At 48.4% G+C, this 14,113-nt stretch overlaps 1 protein-coding gene across 2 annotated transcripts in view; it reads left to right on the top strand.

Moving 5' to 3' along the window:
• EML1 (EMAP like 1) overlaps positions 1-14,113 on the top strand; it is a 178,768-nt gene that overhangs the window by 120,428 nt on the left and 44,227 nt on the right. For both annotated transcript variants that reach the window (XM_029951623.1, XM_029951622.1), the window contains exon 4: positions 10,339-10,473. In XM_029951623.1, coding sequence (XP_029807483.1) covers positions 10,339-10,473 — 135 coding nt within the window. The remainder of the gene's footprint in view (positions 1-10,338; positions 10,474-14,113) is intronic.

The following is a 14,113-nucleotide window of genomic DNA, read 5'->3' as shown; positions in this document are numbered from 1 at the left end:
TTTCTTTGGTTTCAGTTGCCCATGGTCAACCGCAGTCCAGAGGCTCATGACTGTCCTTCAGACATATTACCAGAAGGTCAACAGTAGCCTAATGCTATGTCACAACGCCTCCCTCATTCACCTCACTGTATCTAATCACATAGGCATTTTCTCATGTCACATCATCACAAAAAGAAGGGTGAGTAGAGGACAGTAAGATATTTTCAGAGACAGAGACCAGTCACACTCTTACTGTGCCCAATTTATCAGTTTAACTTTATCATACATACGTATGTATAGGAAAATGTTGTGTAAATAGGGTTTAGACTCTCCACAATTTCAGGCATCCACTGGGGGGTCATAGAACATATCACCTGTGGATAAACAGGGGGGATATTGGTCTATAGTTTTTCTTGTTGTGTCTTTGTCTGATTTTGGCATCTGACTAGTGCTGGCCTCATAGAATGAGGTTGGAAGAATTCCCCCTGACCCCCTTCAATTCCTTGAATGACTTTGAAGAGAACTGATATTAATTCATCTCAAAATGTTTGGTAGACTTCTCCAGTGATGCCATCTGACCCTGGGCTTGGCTTTTCTTTTCTTCTTTCTTTCTTTCTTTCTTTCTTTCTTTCTTTTCTTTTCTTTTCTTTTCTTTTCTTTTCTTTTTTCTTTTCTTTTCTTTTCTCTTTTCTTTTCTCTTTTCTTTTCTTTTCTTTTCTTTTCTTTTCTTTCTTTTTACTACTGCTTCAATTTCCTCCTAGTTACTGGTCTATGAGAGTTTTTATTTCTTCCTGATTCCGTCTCGGTAGGTCGTATGATTCTGGAAATTGATCCATTTCCTCTAGGCTATCCAGCTTGTTAGCATATGATTGCACACCGTGGTCCCAGAGATTTCTTTTCACTTCTGTGACATCACTTGTAATGGCCTCTCTTTCATTGCTAATTTTCATTTCTAATTTTGGTTATTTGGGTCTCTTTTTTTTTTCTTAGTGTAGCTAAGGATTTGTCAGTTTTGTTGGTCTTTTTAGAAGAAATTTAGGGGCACCTGGGTTGCTCAGTTAAACGTCCAACTTTTGACTTCAGCCCAGATGGAGATCTCATGGCTGGTGAGTTCAAGCCCCATGTCAGGCTTTATGCTGACAGAGCGGAGCCTGCTTAGGATTTTGTCTCTCCCCTGTGCTTGCTCCTCCTCTCTAAAAATAAATAAATACGTAAAACTTGGGGGAAAAAAGAAATTCTTAAAAACAAATTTATAGTTTCATTGATATTTTTACTATTCTCTTTTTGTTTATCTCTGCTCTAATCTTTATTAATTAGCTCCTTACCTTTACTGACCTTTTAGTTCATTCTTTCCTAGTTCCTTGAGGTAGAGAGTTAGGTTGTTCTTTTGAGATCTTTCTTCTTCTTGATTCAAGTCTTTACTGGTGTAAACTTCCCTCTTTGTATTGTGTTCTCTATATCCCGTAAGTTTTAGTATATTTTTATTGTCATTTATTTCCAGATATTTTCTAAATTTTCTTGTGATTTCTTCTTTGGACCCATTTGTTCAAGAGTGAGTTTTTTCATTTCAAGAGTGACTTTTTTTTTAATAGTTTATTGTCAAATTGGTTTCCATATAACACCCAGTGCTCTTCCCCACAAGTGCCCTCCTCCATACCCGCCACCCCCTTCCCACCCTCCCACTTCAGCCCTCAGTTTGTTTTCAGTATTCAAGAGTCTCATGGTTTGCCTCCCTCTCTTTCCCTAACTATTTTCACCCCTTCCCCTCCCCCACCGTCCTCTGTTAAGTTTCTCCTGTTAGACCTATGAGTGCAAACATATGGTATCTGTCCTTCTCCGCCTGACTTATTTCGCTTAGCATGACACCCTCAAGGTCCATCCACTTTGCCACAAATGGCCAAATTTCATTCTTTCTCATCACCATGTAATTGTGTGTGGGTGTGTGTGTGTGTGTATATATATATACACACACACACACACCTCATCTTCTTGATCCATTCATCAGGTGATGGATATTTAGGCTCTTTCCATGATTTGGCTATTATTGAAAGTGCCCTTATGAACATTGGGGTCCAGGTGCCCCTATGCATCAGCACTCCTGTATCCCTTGGGTAAATCCCCAGCAGTGCTGTTGCTGGATCATAGGGGAGTTCTTTTGTTAATTTTTTGAGGAACCTCCACACTGTTTTCCAGAGTGGCTGTACCAGTTTACATTCCCACCAGCAGTGTAGGAGGGTGCCCATCTCTCCACACCCTTGCCAGCATCTGTAGTCTCCTGTTTTGTTCATTTTAGCCAAAGAGTGACTTTTTAAAGGAACAAATCATCATAGCACCTGACGGACTGAGTCGGTGGAACGTGCGACTCTTGACCTTGGGGTCTTGAGTTTGAGCCTCATGTTGAGTGTAGAGATTACTCAAACAAATTTAAAAAAAAAAGTAGCAAATTATTAATTAAAAAAGTGGGATTCTTTCCCTTTATTCTTGGATAAACTAGAATTTTATCATTTATACCTCTTATATAGTTGGAATTTAAATAAAAATAAAATGTTTCAGAGCAAAAAGGTAAAAGTTGAAGTGCAAATATAATTTCTAGCTTTCAGTTCATTTTGTGAGCGCTTACGTCCACCATTCTCGCTGTTTGGTTTTGTAGAAGTCTGTGTTCGGTCCAAGGTAAGTGTGAGGTCATGTTAAGAGTGACCTTCACTTTATAGACTCTTTACAGTTTTCTTAGACCTCGTAGGATTAATTGGCATGATTGCTAGAATGCAAATTGTGTTTTCAGTTTTGGTGTTTGAAACATTTATTCAGGGTAGGATAAGGCTGGGGAATGAGGTTCTGGAACTGCAGAAACGAGGCTGGGCTATGGAATCGGATGCACACTTTCCCCAGGGAATGAAACAGCGGAGGCATCAGTGGATGTTTCGGGGCCTTTAAGTCCATGATGATAGTAGGAATCATTCTTTAATAATAAAGAAAGCCTATGAAGTGCCAGGTTTCTTTTTAAATTTTACGTTAATTTACATCCAAGTGAGTTAGCATATCCTGCAACAGTAATTTCAGTAGATTCCTTCATGCCCCTCACCCATGTAGACATCCCCCTCCCACAATCCCTCCAGCAACCCTCAGTTTGTTCTTTATATTTAGGAGTCTCTTGGGGTGCTTGGGTGGCTGAGTCGGTTAAGCATCCATCTTAGGCTCAGGTCATGATCTCACAGTCCATGGGTTCGAGCCGTGCATTGGGCTCTGCGTGGACAGCTCGGAGCCTGGAGCCTGCTTCAGATTCTGAGTCTCCCTCTCTCTCTGCCCCTCCCCTGTTCACTCTCTGTCTCTCTCTCAAAATAAAATAAAGACATAAAAAAATTTTTAAAAAGTCTCTTATGTTTTGTCCCCTTCCCTGTTTATATTATTTTTGCTTCCTTTCCCTGTGTTCATCTGTTTTGTTTCCTAAATTCCACATATGAGTAAAGTCATACAATATTTGTCTTTCTCTAATTTTTTTATGTTTATTTATTTATTTTAGAGAGATTGAGAGAGAGAAAGCAAGCAGGGGAGGGGGCAGAGAGAGAGGGTGACAGAATCCCAAGCAGGGTTCATACTGTCAGCACAGACCCCAAAGCCGGGCTTGAACCCACGAACTGTGATATCACGACCTGAGCCGATTCAGGTAACCTAGTCACCCAGGTACACCCTGAAGCGCTGGGTTGTTAATACTGTCACTAATCCTCAAAATGACTTGCAAGGTAGATATAAATGTTCCCATTTTCTGAGAAGACTGAGGCTCAGAGAAGGGAGGTAACTTCCCCAGGCCCCGCGGGCACAGAGTTGGGAACCCGGGCTCAGACCCAGGTTCCTGTGCGTCCAGGGCTTCCGCTCGGGTCGCTGTGTTAGGCTGCTTCCCGCAGAGCTGTTGAGCTCAGCATTTAATCAACTCAGAAACAGTGCTTGGTAGGTTTACTGTTTGCAGGCCCTGCTGTGTGCGGCCCGCAGCAGCGGCCATGCTCCCAGACGCCCCTGCGGGTGCTGACGCAGCAGCGGCAGTCTCGAGGGTGCCTCTGAGCGGGGACTTCTGGCTGGCAGCCTGGAAGGAAGGGGCTGCAGGGGCCGGACTCCAAGGACAGCACCGGCCATGTGCTGTGACCAGAAGCCTGGGTCCTCTGTCCCCTTTGTCAGCCATGCGTGTGCAGGGGCTCATGGCTCATGACTGCTCTCAGCAATATCATCTTAGGAAGGAAAGAAGGGAGGGAGCGTGGAGGGTCAGTTCTCTGTAGCCACCATATTGTGTGCGTGTGGACGTATATACGTATTCGCCTTTAAACGCTAACCTTCCTTCCAGAAATTCTCTAAGGCCTCTGTAGACGTTTCTTTTTAACTTACAGAATAAGGAGTTTGGTTCATCTGATAAACACTTATAGAACAGCAAACCAGAAATACATGGCTTTCTAGACTGAGTGTCCAAGACTCTTGGTTTTCAGGGTAGAACATAGTGATTCATTTATTTCATTTCTTTGGCTTTTATAGGCTTCCGGGGATGTGAGTTCCCATCCACTTGCAAGCTGGAAACCCAAACAGTAGCATCTCATTACATCTCCGTGTCAAGTTCCTATAGATCTCTCCTTAGGAGAGAATTCCAGAAAGAAAAAGAAGCTAGCTGGGCATTCTGAATATTAGGATTAAAACAGCTTCCAGGATGTCTCAAATATGGTTACAATCATGCGGGAATTTTTCTGTAATCAGAGTTCCAAATTAACCAAGTCGGGCGGGCATCTGCAGGGTGTGGATGGGTATATGTTTGTTTTCTTTTCTCCGGGGTTTTTTCAGCCTAGTGCTTAAGAACAAAATCCCCCTTGGAAATGGTCCAGCACCCCTGGGCTGTGCTTTGTGTTGCCAATTAAGACTTGGATTGAGGGCTTGATTTGGAATCCTTGGGAAAAGCTTTGTTTCCATTAGTCAAAGGGACAAAAAGCAGAGGATTCGGGAGGGAAGACATTGTGGGTCATACCTTGCTCAGTGGGATGCTGCAGCTGACAATAGACGAACATTTCCACTGGCTCAAATCAGAGACAATCACTCATTCTTTCCACCCTGAAGTGGAGTTTTACAATAGGGCAGAGCCTGAGAAGAGAGATCAAAAGAACAAAACCGGTACAAAACAGAGCATTATTTAAAAAGCGCTCTGTTCCAAGCATAAGACAGGGTGGCAAACATCTATTGCTTCCTAATAAACAGCTGATTGTCCTTTGGAAAAATGGTCACACTTGTTAGAAATACGTATCTGTAAGTGCACCAGTCAGTGCTGGACACACACGTGTTCAAAAGTAGAAAAACGAAATCTGATTTTATGGGTTTAAAGAAAGGTTGTTTTTTTTAAAGTTTATTTATTTAGAGAGAGAGAGAGAGAGAGCGTGAGCAGAGTAGGAGCAGAGATAGAGAGAGAGAGAGAGAGAGAGAGAGAGAGAGAGAGAGAGAATCCCAAACAGGCTCCGCACTGTCAGCACAGAGCCAACGAGGGACTCAAACTCGTGAGCCATGAGATCATGACCTGAGCCGAGATCAAGAGTTAGACACTTAACCACCTGAGTCCCCCAGGCACCCCTGATGTAATGGGTCTTTAAAAATTATTACTGCTGGGGCACCTGAGTGGCTCAGTTGGTTAAGCATCTGACTTCGACTCAGGTCATTATCTCACAGTTTGTGGGTTTGAGCCCCGCATCAGGCTCTGTGCTGATAGTTCAGAGTCTGAAGCCTGCTTCCGATTCTGTTTCCTTCTCCCTCTGCCCCTTCCCCACTCATGCTCTGTCTCTCAAAAATAAATAAATGTTATAAAAATTTTAAAAAAATTAGGGGCGCCTGGGTGGCTCAGTCGGCTGAGCCTCCGGCTTTGGCTCAGGTCAGATCTCACGTTCGTGGGTTCGAGCCCCGCGTCGGGCTCTGTGCTGACAGCCAGCTCAGAGCCTGGAGCCTGCTTCAGATTCTGTGTCTCCTTCTCTCTCTGCCCCTCCCTCTCTCATGCTCTGTCTCTCTCTTATCAAAAATAAATAAAACATTAAAAAAAAATTTTTTTTAATTATTTCCTCATCACTCAGAGCCATTGAAAGGTAGGTGTTAAACTCATGTTTTGAGTCTGTTTCTGTAGCGAACTAGCAAGGGCGTTTTCTGCTGTTGTGCGGAGAAGACGAGTCGGCCCCTGACCCTTTCTCAGGAGTCATGCGGTCACCCCTCTGGGCTCAGGGAACTGGCTTCACACGGGAGAAGGAAAGCTTCTTCTGATCTGTCAGATGCTCTAAGATCGCCAGCCTTCCTAGGAAATGACTTGATTTCTGCCAAAAAGACACGGCGGAAGAGACGATCAGAGCCCTTTGTAATTATGGAAGCGGGGGACCTCCTGCAGCATCCCTAGCTTGCAGGACAAGCGTCAGATCGGTCCCGGCCCCATGTTGACTGTCCAGCACTCAGCACAGCGCCCTGCATACGGTCAGTGCCTGATTAGTATTTGCTGAGTGGATCACTGTTTTAATTGAGTCTTATCTCCCTGGTTCTCCTGACAAATGACATTATCAGAAAATCTCTAGCGGTACACAGGAGTGACCTCAGAGCTCTGGGTTTTTTATTGTTATTATAGAAGTTTTATTATCATATAAAGTTTTTATTATTACTATAAACACAATATTAGATTACGTAATTCTGTTATAACAAAAGTATATATAATTACATAATTATAATTAGTATTATAAGAGTTGGGGCCCTCCCGGCCTAATTGTGGAAAATGGACCCTTCGTTCCAAATCACATAATGAAAGAAAGACGCAGTTGTAGGCGTGTCGTGCTTAGACTTACTGTCCAACCGGGAGAGGAAAGCTTTCCACTCTCTTCTGCTCCCCAGTCGCCCACACAGAAATTTTATTATGTCTAAAATTCAATTTAAATTGGCAAAAACCATTGAATGGGTATGTGGTGTCATATAAAGAACCATTATATTTTCCAACCTTAGAAGGTTTTGGGTTCAGGAGTCGGGGTAGAGACCAGAAGGGAAGAGAAGAAAAGATAGCGTCCATGCATTTCTGTACCAAAACTACGCTCCTTGCCCTGAACACTAGGAAACATCCGCCGTTGGTGTGCGATCTCTCTGCAGCCAGTTTCTCCGCTTGCAAACTGAAGAGCATTGTTTTCCCCTTGCTGTCTGGAGGGGGGGTCACTTCTTTGGTCTCCCCTGCTGGTTATTTAAGGAGGCTTCTCCCAGCCAGTACATGGCTGCCCTTGATCCTGGGACTGTCTGGTCTTCCTGCTTTAGTTTCTCTTCTCCTTGAGTCCTGGTTAAATCCTCGTTAATTCATAAGAGCCCTTCACTCTCAAAAGGAAATACCTTGGGGGTTTTTTTTTCCTTCCCTCTGTATACAACAGTGGTCGTTTGTTGTTTTTTTTTTTTTTTAGCTTAACGTTTTAATGCAAATGTGCACATGCGAGAGGTCTGGGAAGAGCTGTGGTGAATCAGGTCCCAGGCTGTGTATGCAGACGGAAGTGGTGGCTTCGATGGGTGGTGGGCGTCCTGTCCGCTGATCGAGGCTTACCTGAGTATTTGTCCACACCTACTGCCCTCAGTGTGTCCCGCTTTGTCTCTGGGCCTCCCACACGCCCATTGAACATGGGGTCTGAGTCTTCCGAGCACACATTTGGTATTATTCGTTGCTGTTTTCGGAGTTTTGGATGTTCGGCAGGCCCTCAGCCCCGTGTTCTTGGGTGTTTCAAGAACTCTTGGCCTTCCAGAATAGGAGGCCCAGGGGAGAGAACAAGGCGGGGGGCGGGGGGGGGGATAACCGCATGAGCTGCCTCATCCCCCCTTTTGTGTCCTCATCTGTGTAATGGGGTAACGGCACTTTTGCAGGGAACGTGGGAGGTCTGAATGCAACACCACACACCAGCCACGAACCCCGTAGCCGGTGCGCCTGTCCCACTGCGCTCCTTACCCGTCTCCACCACCCGTGTCCCATTAGCTCTCCCAGCTGCCAAGCTCAGCCTTGTCAGAAAACCGGTCACTGTTTGCTATAATTGATTAATAGTCATGGTTTCTCAGCTCCTTAAGGGTGTTTTATGCAAGTCTTTAAGTGGCCGTGAACTCGCCGTGAACTCCCCCAGGGACACGATGCTGCTGGTGCCTCCCGGGTGGCCCCCGGGGGCCGGGCAGCTGCCCCCAAGCCCTGTGCCAGGTGCCTGGGAGAGAAAGAGCCCGCGGCGTTAAATCAGCTTGGCGTTTGTCATCGCTGGCCACAACTGAACTTTGAGCACAACGGTTTCTGTAGTTTTTAGACGTCAGTCCCAAATTTGAGAAATGTAATGCTCTCCTAAGATCTGTAATTTCCCGGCCTCCAAATTGAGCATTCTAAAAATGCGCGTTCTGACCTCCAGGCGCTCCCGTTCAGAACCAGATGCAAGATTCAGATCTGACTGTACATCCAAAGCTTCTTCTATGGCCAAAAAAAAAAACAACATGCCAAGAGATTCTTTGCTGAGCCATGGGCAGTTGGCAGTTCCAGCAGGGGGCCTGGAGCTGGCCTGGAGGAAGGGGGCGAGGAGAGAGGGGCAAGAGTGGGGCCGGGACCCAGCTGCGCTGTGAGAAAGGGGAGGCTCCGACCCTCCTCGCAGGAGCCTGGCCATGGCCTCCCGTCCTGGCTGCTGTGTCCTGACATGCGGCCCGGCCTGCCCCCTCCCTGGGTCCAAGCTCTCGCTGCCTGGGTCTTCAGTCATGCTCTGTCCCCGCCTGCGGCCCCGGCGCCACCTGGGCCCCTGTCCTCCACCTTCCGCCCCTCTCTCCGGCCTTCTCTCCTCTGCCGCCCTGCTCCCGCTCCCCACTCCCCGCCACACCCCCAGCTGGGCCTCGCCTTCTCACTGGGCAGGTGCTAAGTTAGAGCCCCTCATGTCTCTTCCTGTGACAGGCTCAAAGCGTGACCCTCATCCATTTATTCATTTTTTTCATCTTCTTCATGTAATAAGTATCAAGCTTCATTACCAGGCTCTTGAAGTACGTAAAAAATGATCAAGGAGACAGGGCCCCAAGCCATGTGTGGCCCAGTGAGAAGAATGAGAACTTTGCAGTGAGGCGTGTCATCCGTGCATGTGCTCCAAGAGTGGTGCTATTTACCCTTTGTGCCCGTGAGCCCACCGGGCACGGGCCCTCCTTCCTGGAACAGGCTCCTCCCTACTGTGGAATCACAGCTCACTCAAGCCATCCACCTGTTCTCTCCCAGGGCTCCAAGGATTCGGGTCTTTGCAGTCACTGCCCCCAGCGCCCCCACCAGTGCCCCCGCCAGGCCAGCTCCCCCGCCCGCCCCTGCTGTGCTGGCCTGGGCACCACCTGCAAACGAAGGCATCACATGTGGGGTGGAATGTTCGTGTCCCTGCCGGGGACACCTGCTTGCGTCTGTCCCACACGTGTCTTCAGACCAGAGCTCTTCAGTCCCAGCGCTGCCGACTTTGGGGGCCGGATCGCTCTTTGTCCTGGGGTGCCCTGGGCCTTGCAGGTCCTCTGCCCCCTGGATGCCAGCAGCAGCCCTCCCCCCCAACTCGAGCCAACCCAACCCGTCTCCAGACGTGGTCCAGGGTCGTCTGGGGGCGGAGTCACCCCTGGCTGAGCACCGCCAGTTTAGACCGAAGCCTGCTGTGGGAGGACCCCTCCCATGAAGCCGTGGCAGCGCTCACGGGCCGTCGGGGTTTCCTTTTCGTTTCTGCCGTGACTTTGTTGTTGTTGTCATTTTTAATTTTTTTGATGTTTATTTATTTTTGAGAGAGACACGGAGTGTGAGTGGGGCAGGGGCAGAGAGAGAGGGAGACACAGCACCCGAAGCCGCTTCACACTCTGAGCTGTCAGCACAGAACCTGACACGGGGCTCGAACCCATGAACCTCACAATCATGACTTGAGCCGAAGTTGGATGCTTAACCGGCTGAGCCACCCAGAGGGCCCTTTTTTTGTTTTTGTTTTTTAAGTTTATTTATTTTGAGAGAGAACATGTGTGCAAGTCGAGGAGGGCAGAGAGAGAGAGGGAGACACAGAATCCCAAGCAGGCTCTGCATTCTCAGCACGGAGCCTGACGCGAGGCTCAAACTCACAAATCATGAGATCGTGGCCTGAGCCAAAGCTGGGTGCTCAGCTGACTGAGGCTCCTGGGCACCTGCTATGGCTTTGAACTGCACACATGCACGCACGTGCACACATCCACCCACACACATTGTATAGTTGGGAATTCAGAATCAATCCCTTTTTCTATATCCATGTAGACGTATGATGTCCTGTGTGTGTATGTTTGCACTCGGCAGTAAAAGAAAGTTGCTCTGTGCAGAGGCTCACTGTCGTTCCCATGTCGCCTCAGTACCATCAAGAGGACCAGCTCCTCCGAGCGGGTGTCCCCGGGTGGTCGGCGGGAGAGCTGCGGGGACTCCAAAGGAAACCGGACCCGCACGGGATCCACGAGCAGTTCCTCGAGCGGCAAGAAGAACAGTGAAAGGTAAGGGGCATCTTCTCTGCTGGTCCCAGCGCTCAGGTTTTGTTACCTCCTGCCCCCAGAGACGAATCTCAGACGACCGACCTGTGCGCACGAGTTGCGGGCTCTAACAAAGCCCCCTGTTGGGGCGGCTGCTGTCACACCTCACTCCGCTCCTCGTGCGGGTGGAGAGCCGTAACTCGAAACCCCAGCACCCACGTTCTGGCTTAGCACCGAGCCTGTGGCATTGGGGAAGCCATTCTGAATTTCCACACGGAGCACGTACCGGCTGATACCCTTGTGCTACCATTTAAAAATGAATTTCACTGGGTTATTTGAGTGTGTCCACAGTATTTTCTAAGGAGGACTGGGTAAAAAGCTGGAATCTTAGGATTTGTTAGAAACCATCTTTAATATTGAGCAAACCCCAGACGGAGGAGGCATTTCTTTCTGGTTTCCTGAAATACGCATGCCCAGAATTTTGCATTTCCCTCTGAGGCTGATTTATAATGGATTATGACGATACCTATACGACTAATAGCAACCTTTTATCAGTGACAGCGCATCGTTGGCATTTCCGTAGCCTGTTTTATGTGTGCGAACGTGTGTGTGTGTGAGACCATTCCTCTGTTGCAGACACCTGCCTTTTTAAACATCAGGCTTCCGTTCTGAGCTTTTATTCTCTCTATTGAGCAAGACCGAGGAAGGAATTTCAGCTTCACAGGCTATGCATGCTTTTCTCTCCCCAAATGTTTATGTAAGGAGAAGGCTTAGTCATAAAGCAACGGACTCCAACCCACAGGCTGTAAAAATTCCAAGTCTGTAGATCCATTCTGGTCCGGTCCTGTGAGGAAGCATCAATTCGTTCTCAGTTTTGTCCCCAAAGGATAACTTCTGTAGAGAAGACGCAGCAGGTTAGGACCGCGGTTGTTTAACAGTCTTGAAGACCACGGACGTGGGTTCTGCCTTCTGATGCAGACTGTTAGTGCTTCTTGTCAGAAGATTATGCTGCCTGGGTGAGGGCACCTTCGAAATAAGGCCGAGTGGTGACGACGGCAGCGTGTAAAAGGGTCGTGCTGTGCGGCCTTCAGCCTCTCTCAGTTTAGGGTCAGCTGGGAAGTTGACCTGAAGTGTCTAGGTCTTGGCAGTTCTTAAAAACTCGGCTCCTGGGGCGCCTGGGTGGCTCAGTCAGTTAAGCATCCGGCTTCGGCTCAGGTCAGATCTCACGGTTCGTGGGTTCGAGCCCCGCGTCGGGCTCTGTGCTGACAGCTCAGAGCCTGGAGCCTGTTTCAGATTCTGTATCTCCCTCTCTCTCTGACCCTCCCCTGCTCCAGCTGTCTTTCTCTGTCTCTCCAAAAAAAAAAAAAAAAAAGCATTTAAAAAAAAAAAACTCGGCTCCTTCTGTGCACATCTGATTTTTGTTAAGAATTTCCAAAAACAATCTGCGTGGTGCAAACACCAGATCTGTTTCATCTCTTAAATCCTGTGGCTTTGATAAGTGTTCTGGGTAAATATTTCCATGAAAGATACTTGCAAAGGGTTCGTGTGTTTTGTTTTGTTTCTAATGCCATAGCAGGAGATTTCGACTTGGAAATGAGGGACCAGGAAAATCTACTAATCATTTCCTACAAATAATTCAAGTGGCTAAACATGTCCCTTTGAAAATAAATCCTGTGCCTCATTAAGGCCTCGGAAAAGTTGAGGCCCGTGTGGCACCAAGCTGGTTGAGTTGCATACGTGCACCTGAGAATTTCAGAAAGAAAGCCCTTGCTCTCTCGTAGGGAATTGCTGGCACCGGCAGGCACCTGAGGAATGACAGTGCGGGAACTCAGATAGAAAGCAGTGAAGGTCAAGTTGGTGACTCGGTCTCTGCCTGACCCTTTCCTTCCTTCTCCCCCTCCATTCACCTGTGAACAGCCCCACCCTTGAGCCGCCTTGACCTGGCTTCAGAGCAAAAGTCGAGTCTCATTGACCAACGTCGGGGCTCCGGGACTGAACGCACGCCAAGAAAGTTAGAGGAGGGTGGTCCCAAGGTAGAGGAAGGTGACTCTGACATAACCCCTTCGAGGCCCCGCGGTGTTCCGTGGTCTAGACAGTACGACCTCTGCTTCCCTGCTCTACTGTCCGTCCCTGGCTTGGCTGCCTCGTCTGGTTCCCCGGGGCCGCAGGACGAGATGGAAAGGGGCCGGGTCTGCAGTAAGAGAGAGGTCAGGTTCGAGACCCAGTTCCGCTCCGGCCGAGGCTCGGCCCTGGCCGAGGTGCTTTGGGGATGATGGTTACATCCACGATTGCCTCCGGTCTCCTCGGTGAGCTGACCGGCGGGCAGGCACTCCGCTCGAGGCTTGGCGCTCGGGCTCGGGCATCAAGGTCACGGCAGCTGCTCTACAGTGAGACCTGCCCCGGGCAGAGGAAGGTAATTTCTGCGGCTGCCCAAACTTCCGAGCTTTCATTTCCTCGCTGGTAAGATAAGGGTGTTACGTGCGTCTGAAGGGATTCCTCTTTTTTCTAGTCTAGACTTTTCTCTAGTCCGACACACATCCCACGATGTTCACATGAGCGACGCGGGCCTGAGTGCCACCTGGGTCTGGGAAGCTCTAGACGCGCTTGGGGAGGTTGGGGGGACCTAAGTATCACACGGTTTCCACATCGCATCAGAAGGAGCCCGGTGAGCTCGCCAGGGTGCAGGCAGGGAGAGGTGGGGGGGGGACTTTGGCTCGGCCCGGCTTGGGGGAGAAGGACGCCGCGCATGCACCACGGTGCCCAAACGCGTGGGGCAGACTCCTGGCTCCGGCGCTCCCGTCGCCGCACACCATATGCAGCGCCGTCTCTGGAGCGAGCGGCACTTGTGCGAAAATTAGAAAAAGCCTCCTGTTACTCCAGAGAAACAGTTCCCCATCGGCGTGTGTATTTCTCAATCGTAACTTCAGCAAATATAAGCTCTTCCACATACATCGTACAAACCTTAACGCTGAACAGAAAGTGATAGTAGTTTTGAGATCATCAGTATTCACGTTTTCTAAAATAGGCTAATGTATTCAAAACCATCGGTGAAACTAGAAACTGTGTTCTTTTGTGAGTTTCAGTCTTCTTGAGCCTGCCTCTCATCTTCCTTGGAAATGGTCACTGGATTTGACAGTCATTCTTCTGACACTGCAGACTTTTATCTTAGAATGTTTAACATTTTTAAACATTCATTTTGGAGAGACAGACTGTGAGCAGGGGAGGGTCAGAGAGAGAGGGAGACCCAGACTCCAAAGCAAGCTCCAGGCTCTGAGCTAGCTGTCAGCACAGAGCCCAACACGGGGCTCGAACCCATGAACCGTGAGATCATGACCTGAGCCGAAGTCACTCAGCCGATAGAGGCACCCAGGCGCTCCAGAATGTTTGTCATTTTAGAAAATTTTGCTTTTATCAAGCCACAAGAAATTTTTTAATGTTTATTTTTGAGAGAGAGAGAGAGAGAGCACAAGCAGGGGAGGGGCAGGGAGAGAGAGGGAGACACAGAATCTGAAGCAGGTTCCAGGTTCTTAGCTGTCAGCACAGAGTCTGACGTGGGCTCGAACTCACATACCACGAGATCATAACCTGAGCCCAAGTCGGACATTAAACCGACTGAGCCACCCAGGTGCCCTTCCAGCCACAAACTTTTAACAGCACTTAATCT

Source organism: Suricata suricatta, chromosome 9, assembly GCF_006229205.1.
Source record: "Suricata suricatta isolate VVHF042 chromosome 9, meerkat_22Aug2017_6uvM2_HiC, whole genome shotgun sequence".
Lineage (NCBI taxonomy): Eukaryota > Metazoa > Chordata > Mammalia > Carnivora > Herpestidae > Suricata > Suricata suricatta.
This window is presented reverse-complemented; position numbering and strand designations above follow the sequence as displayed.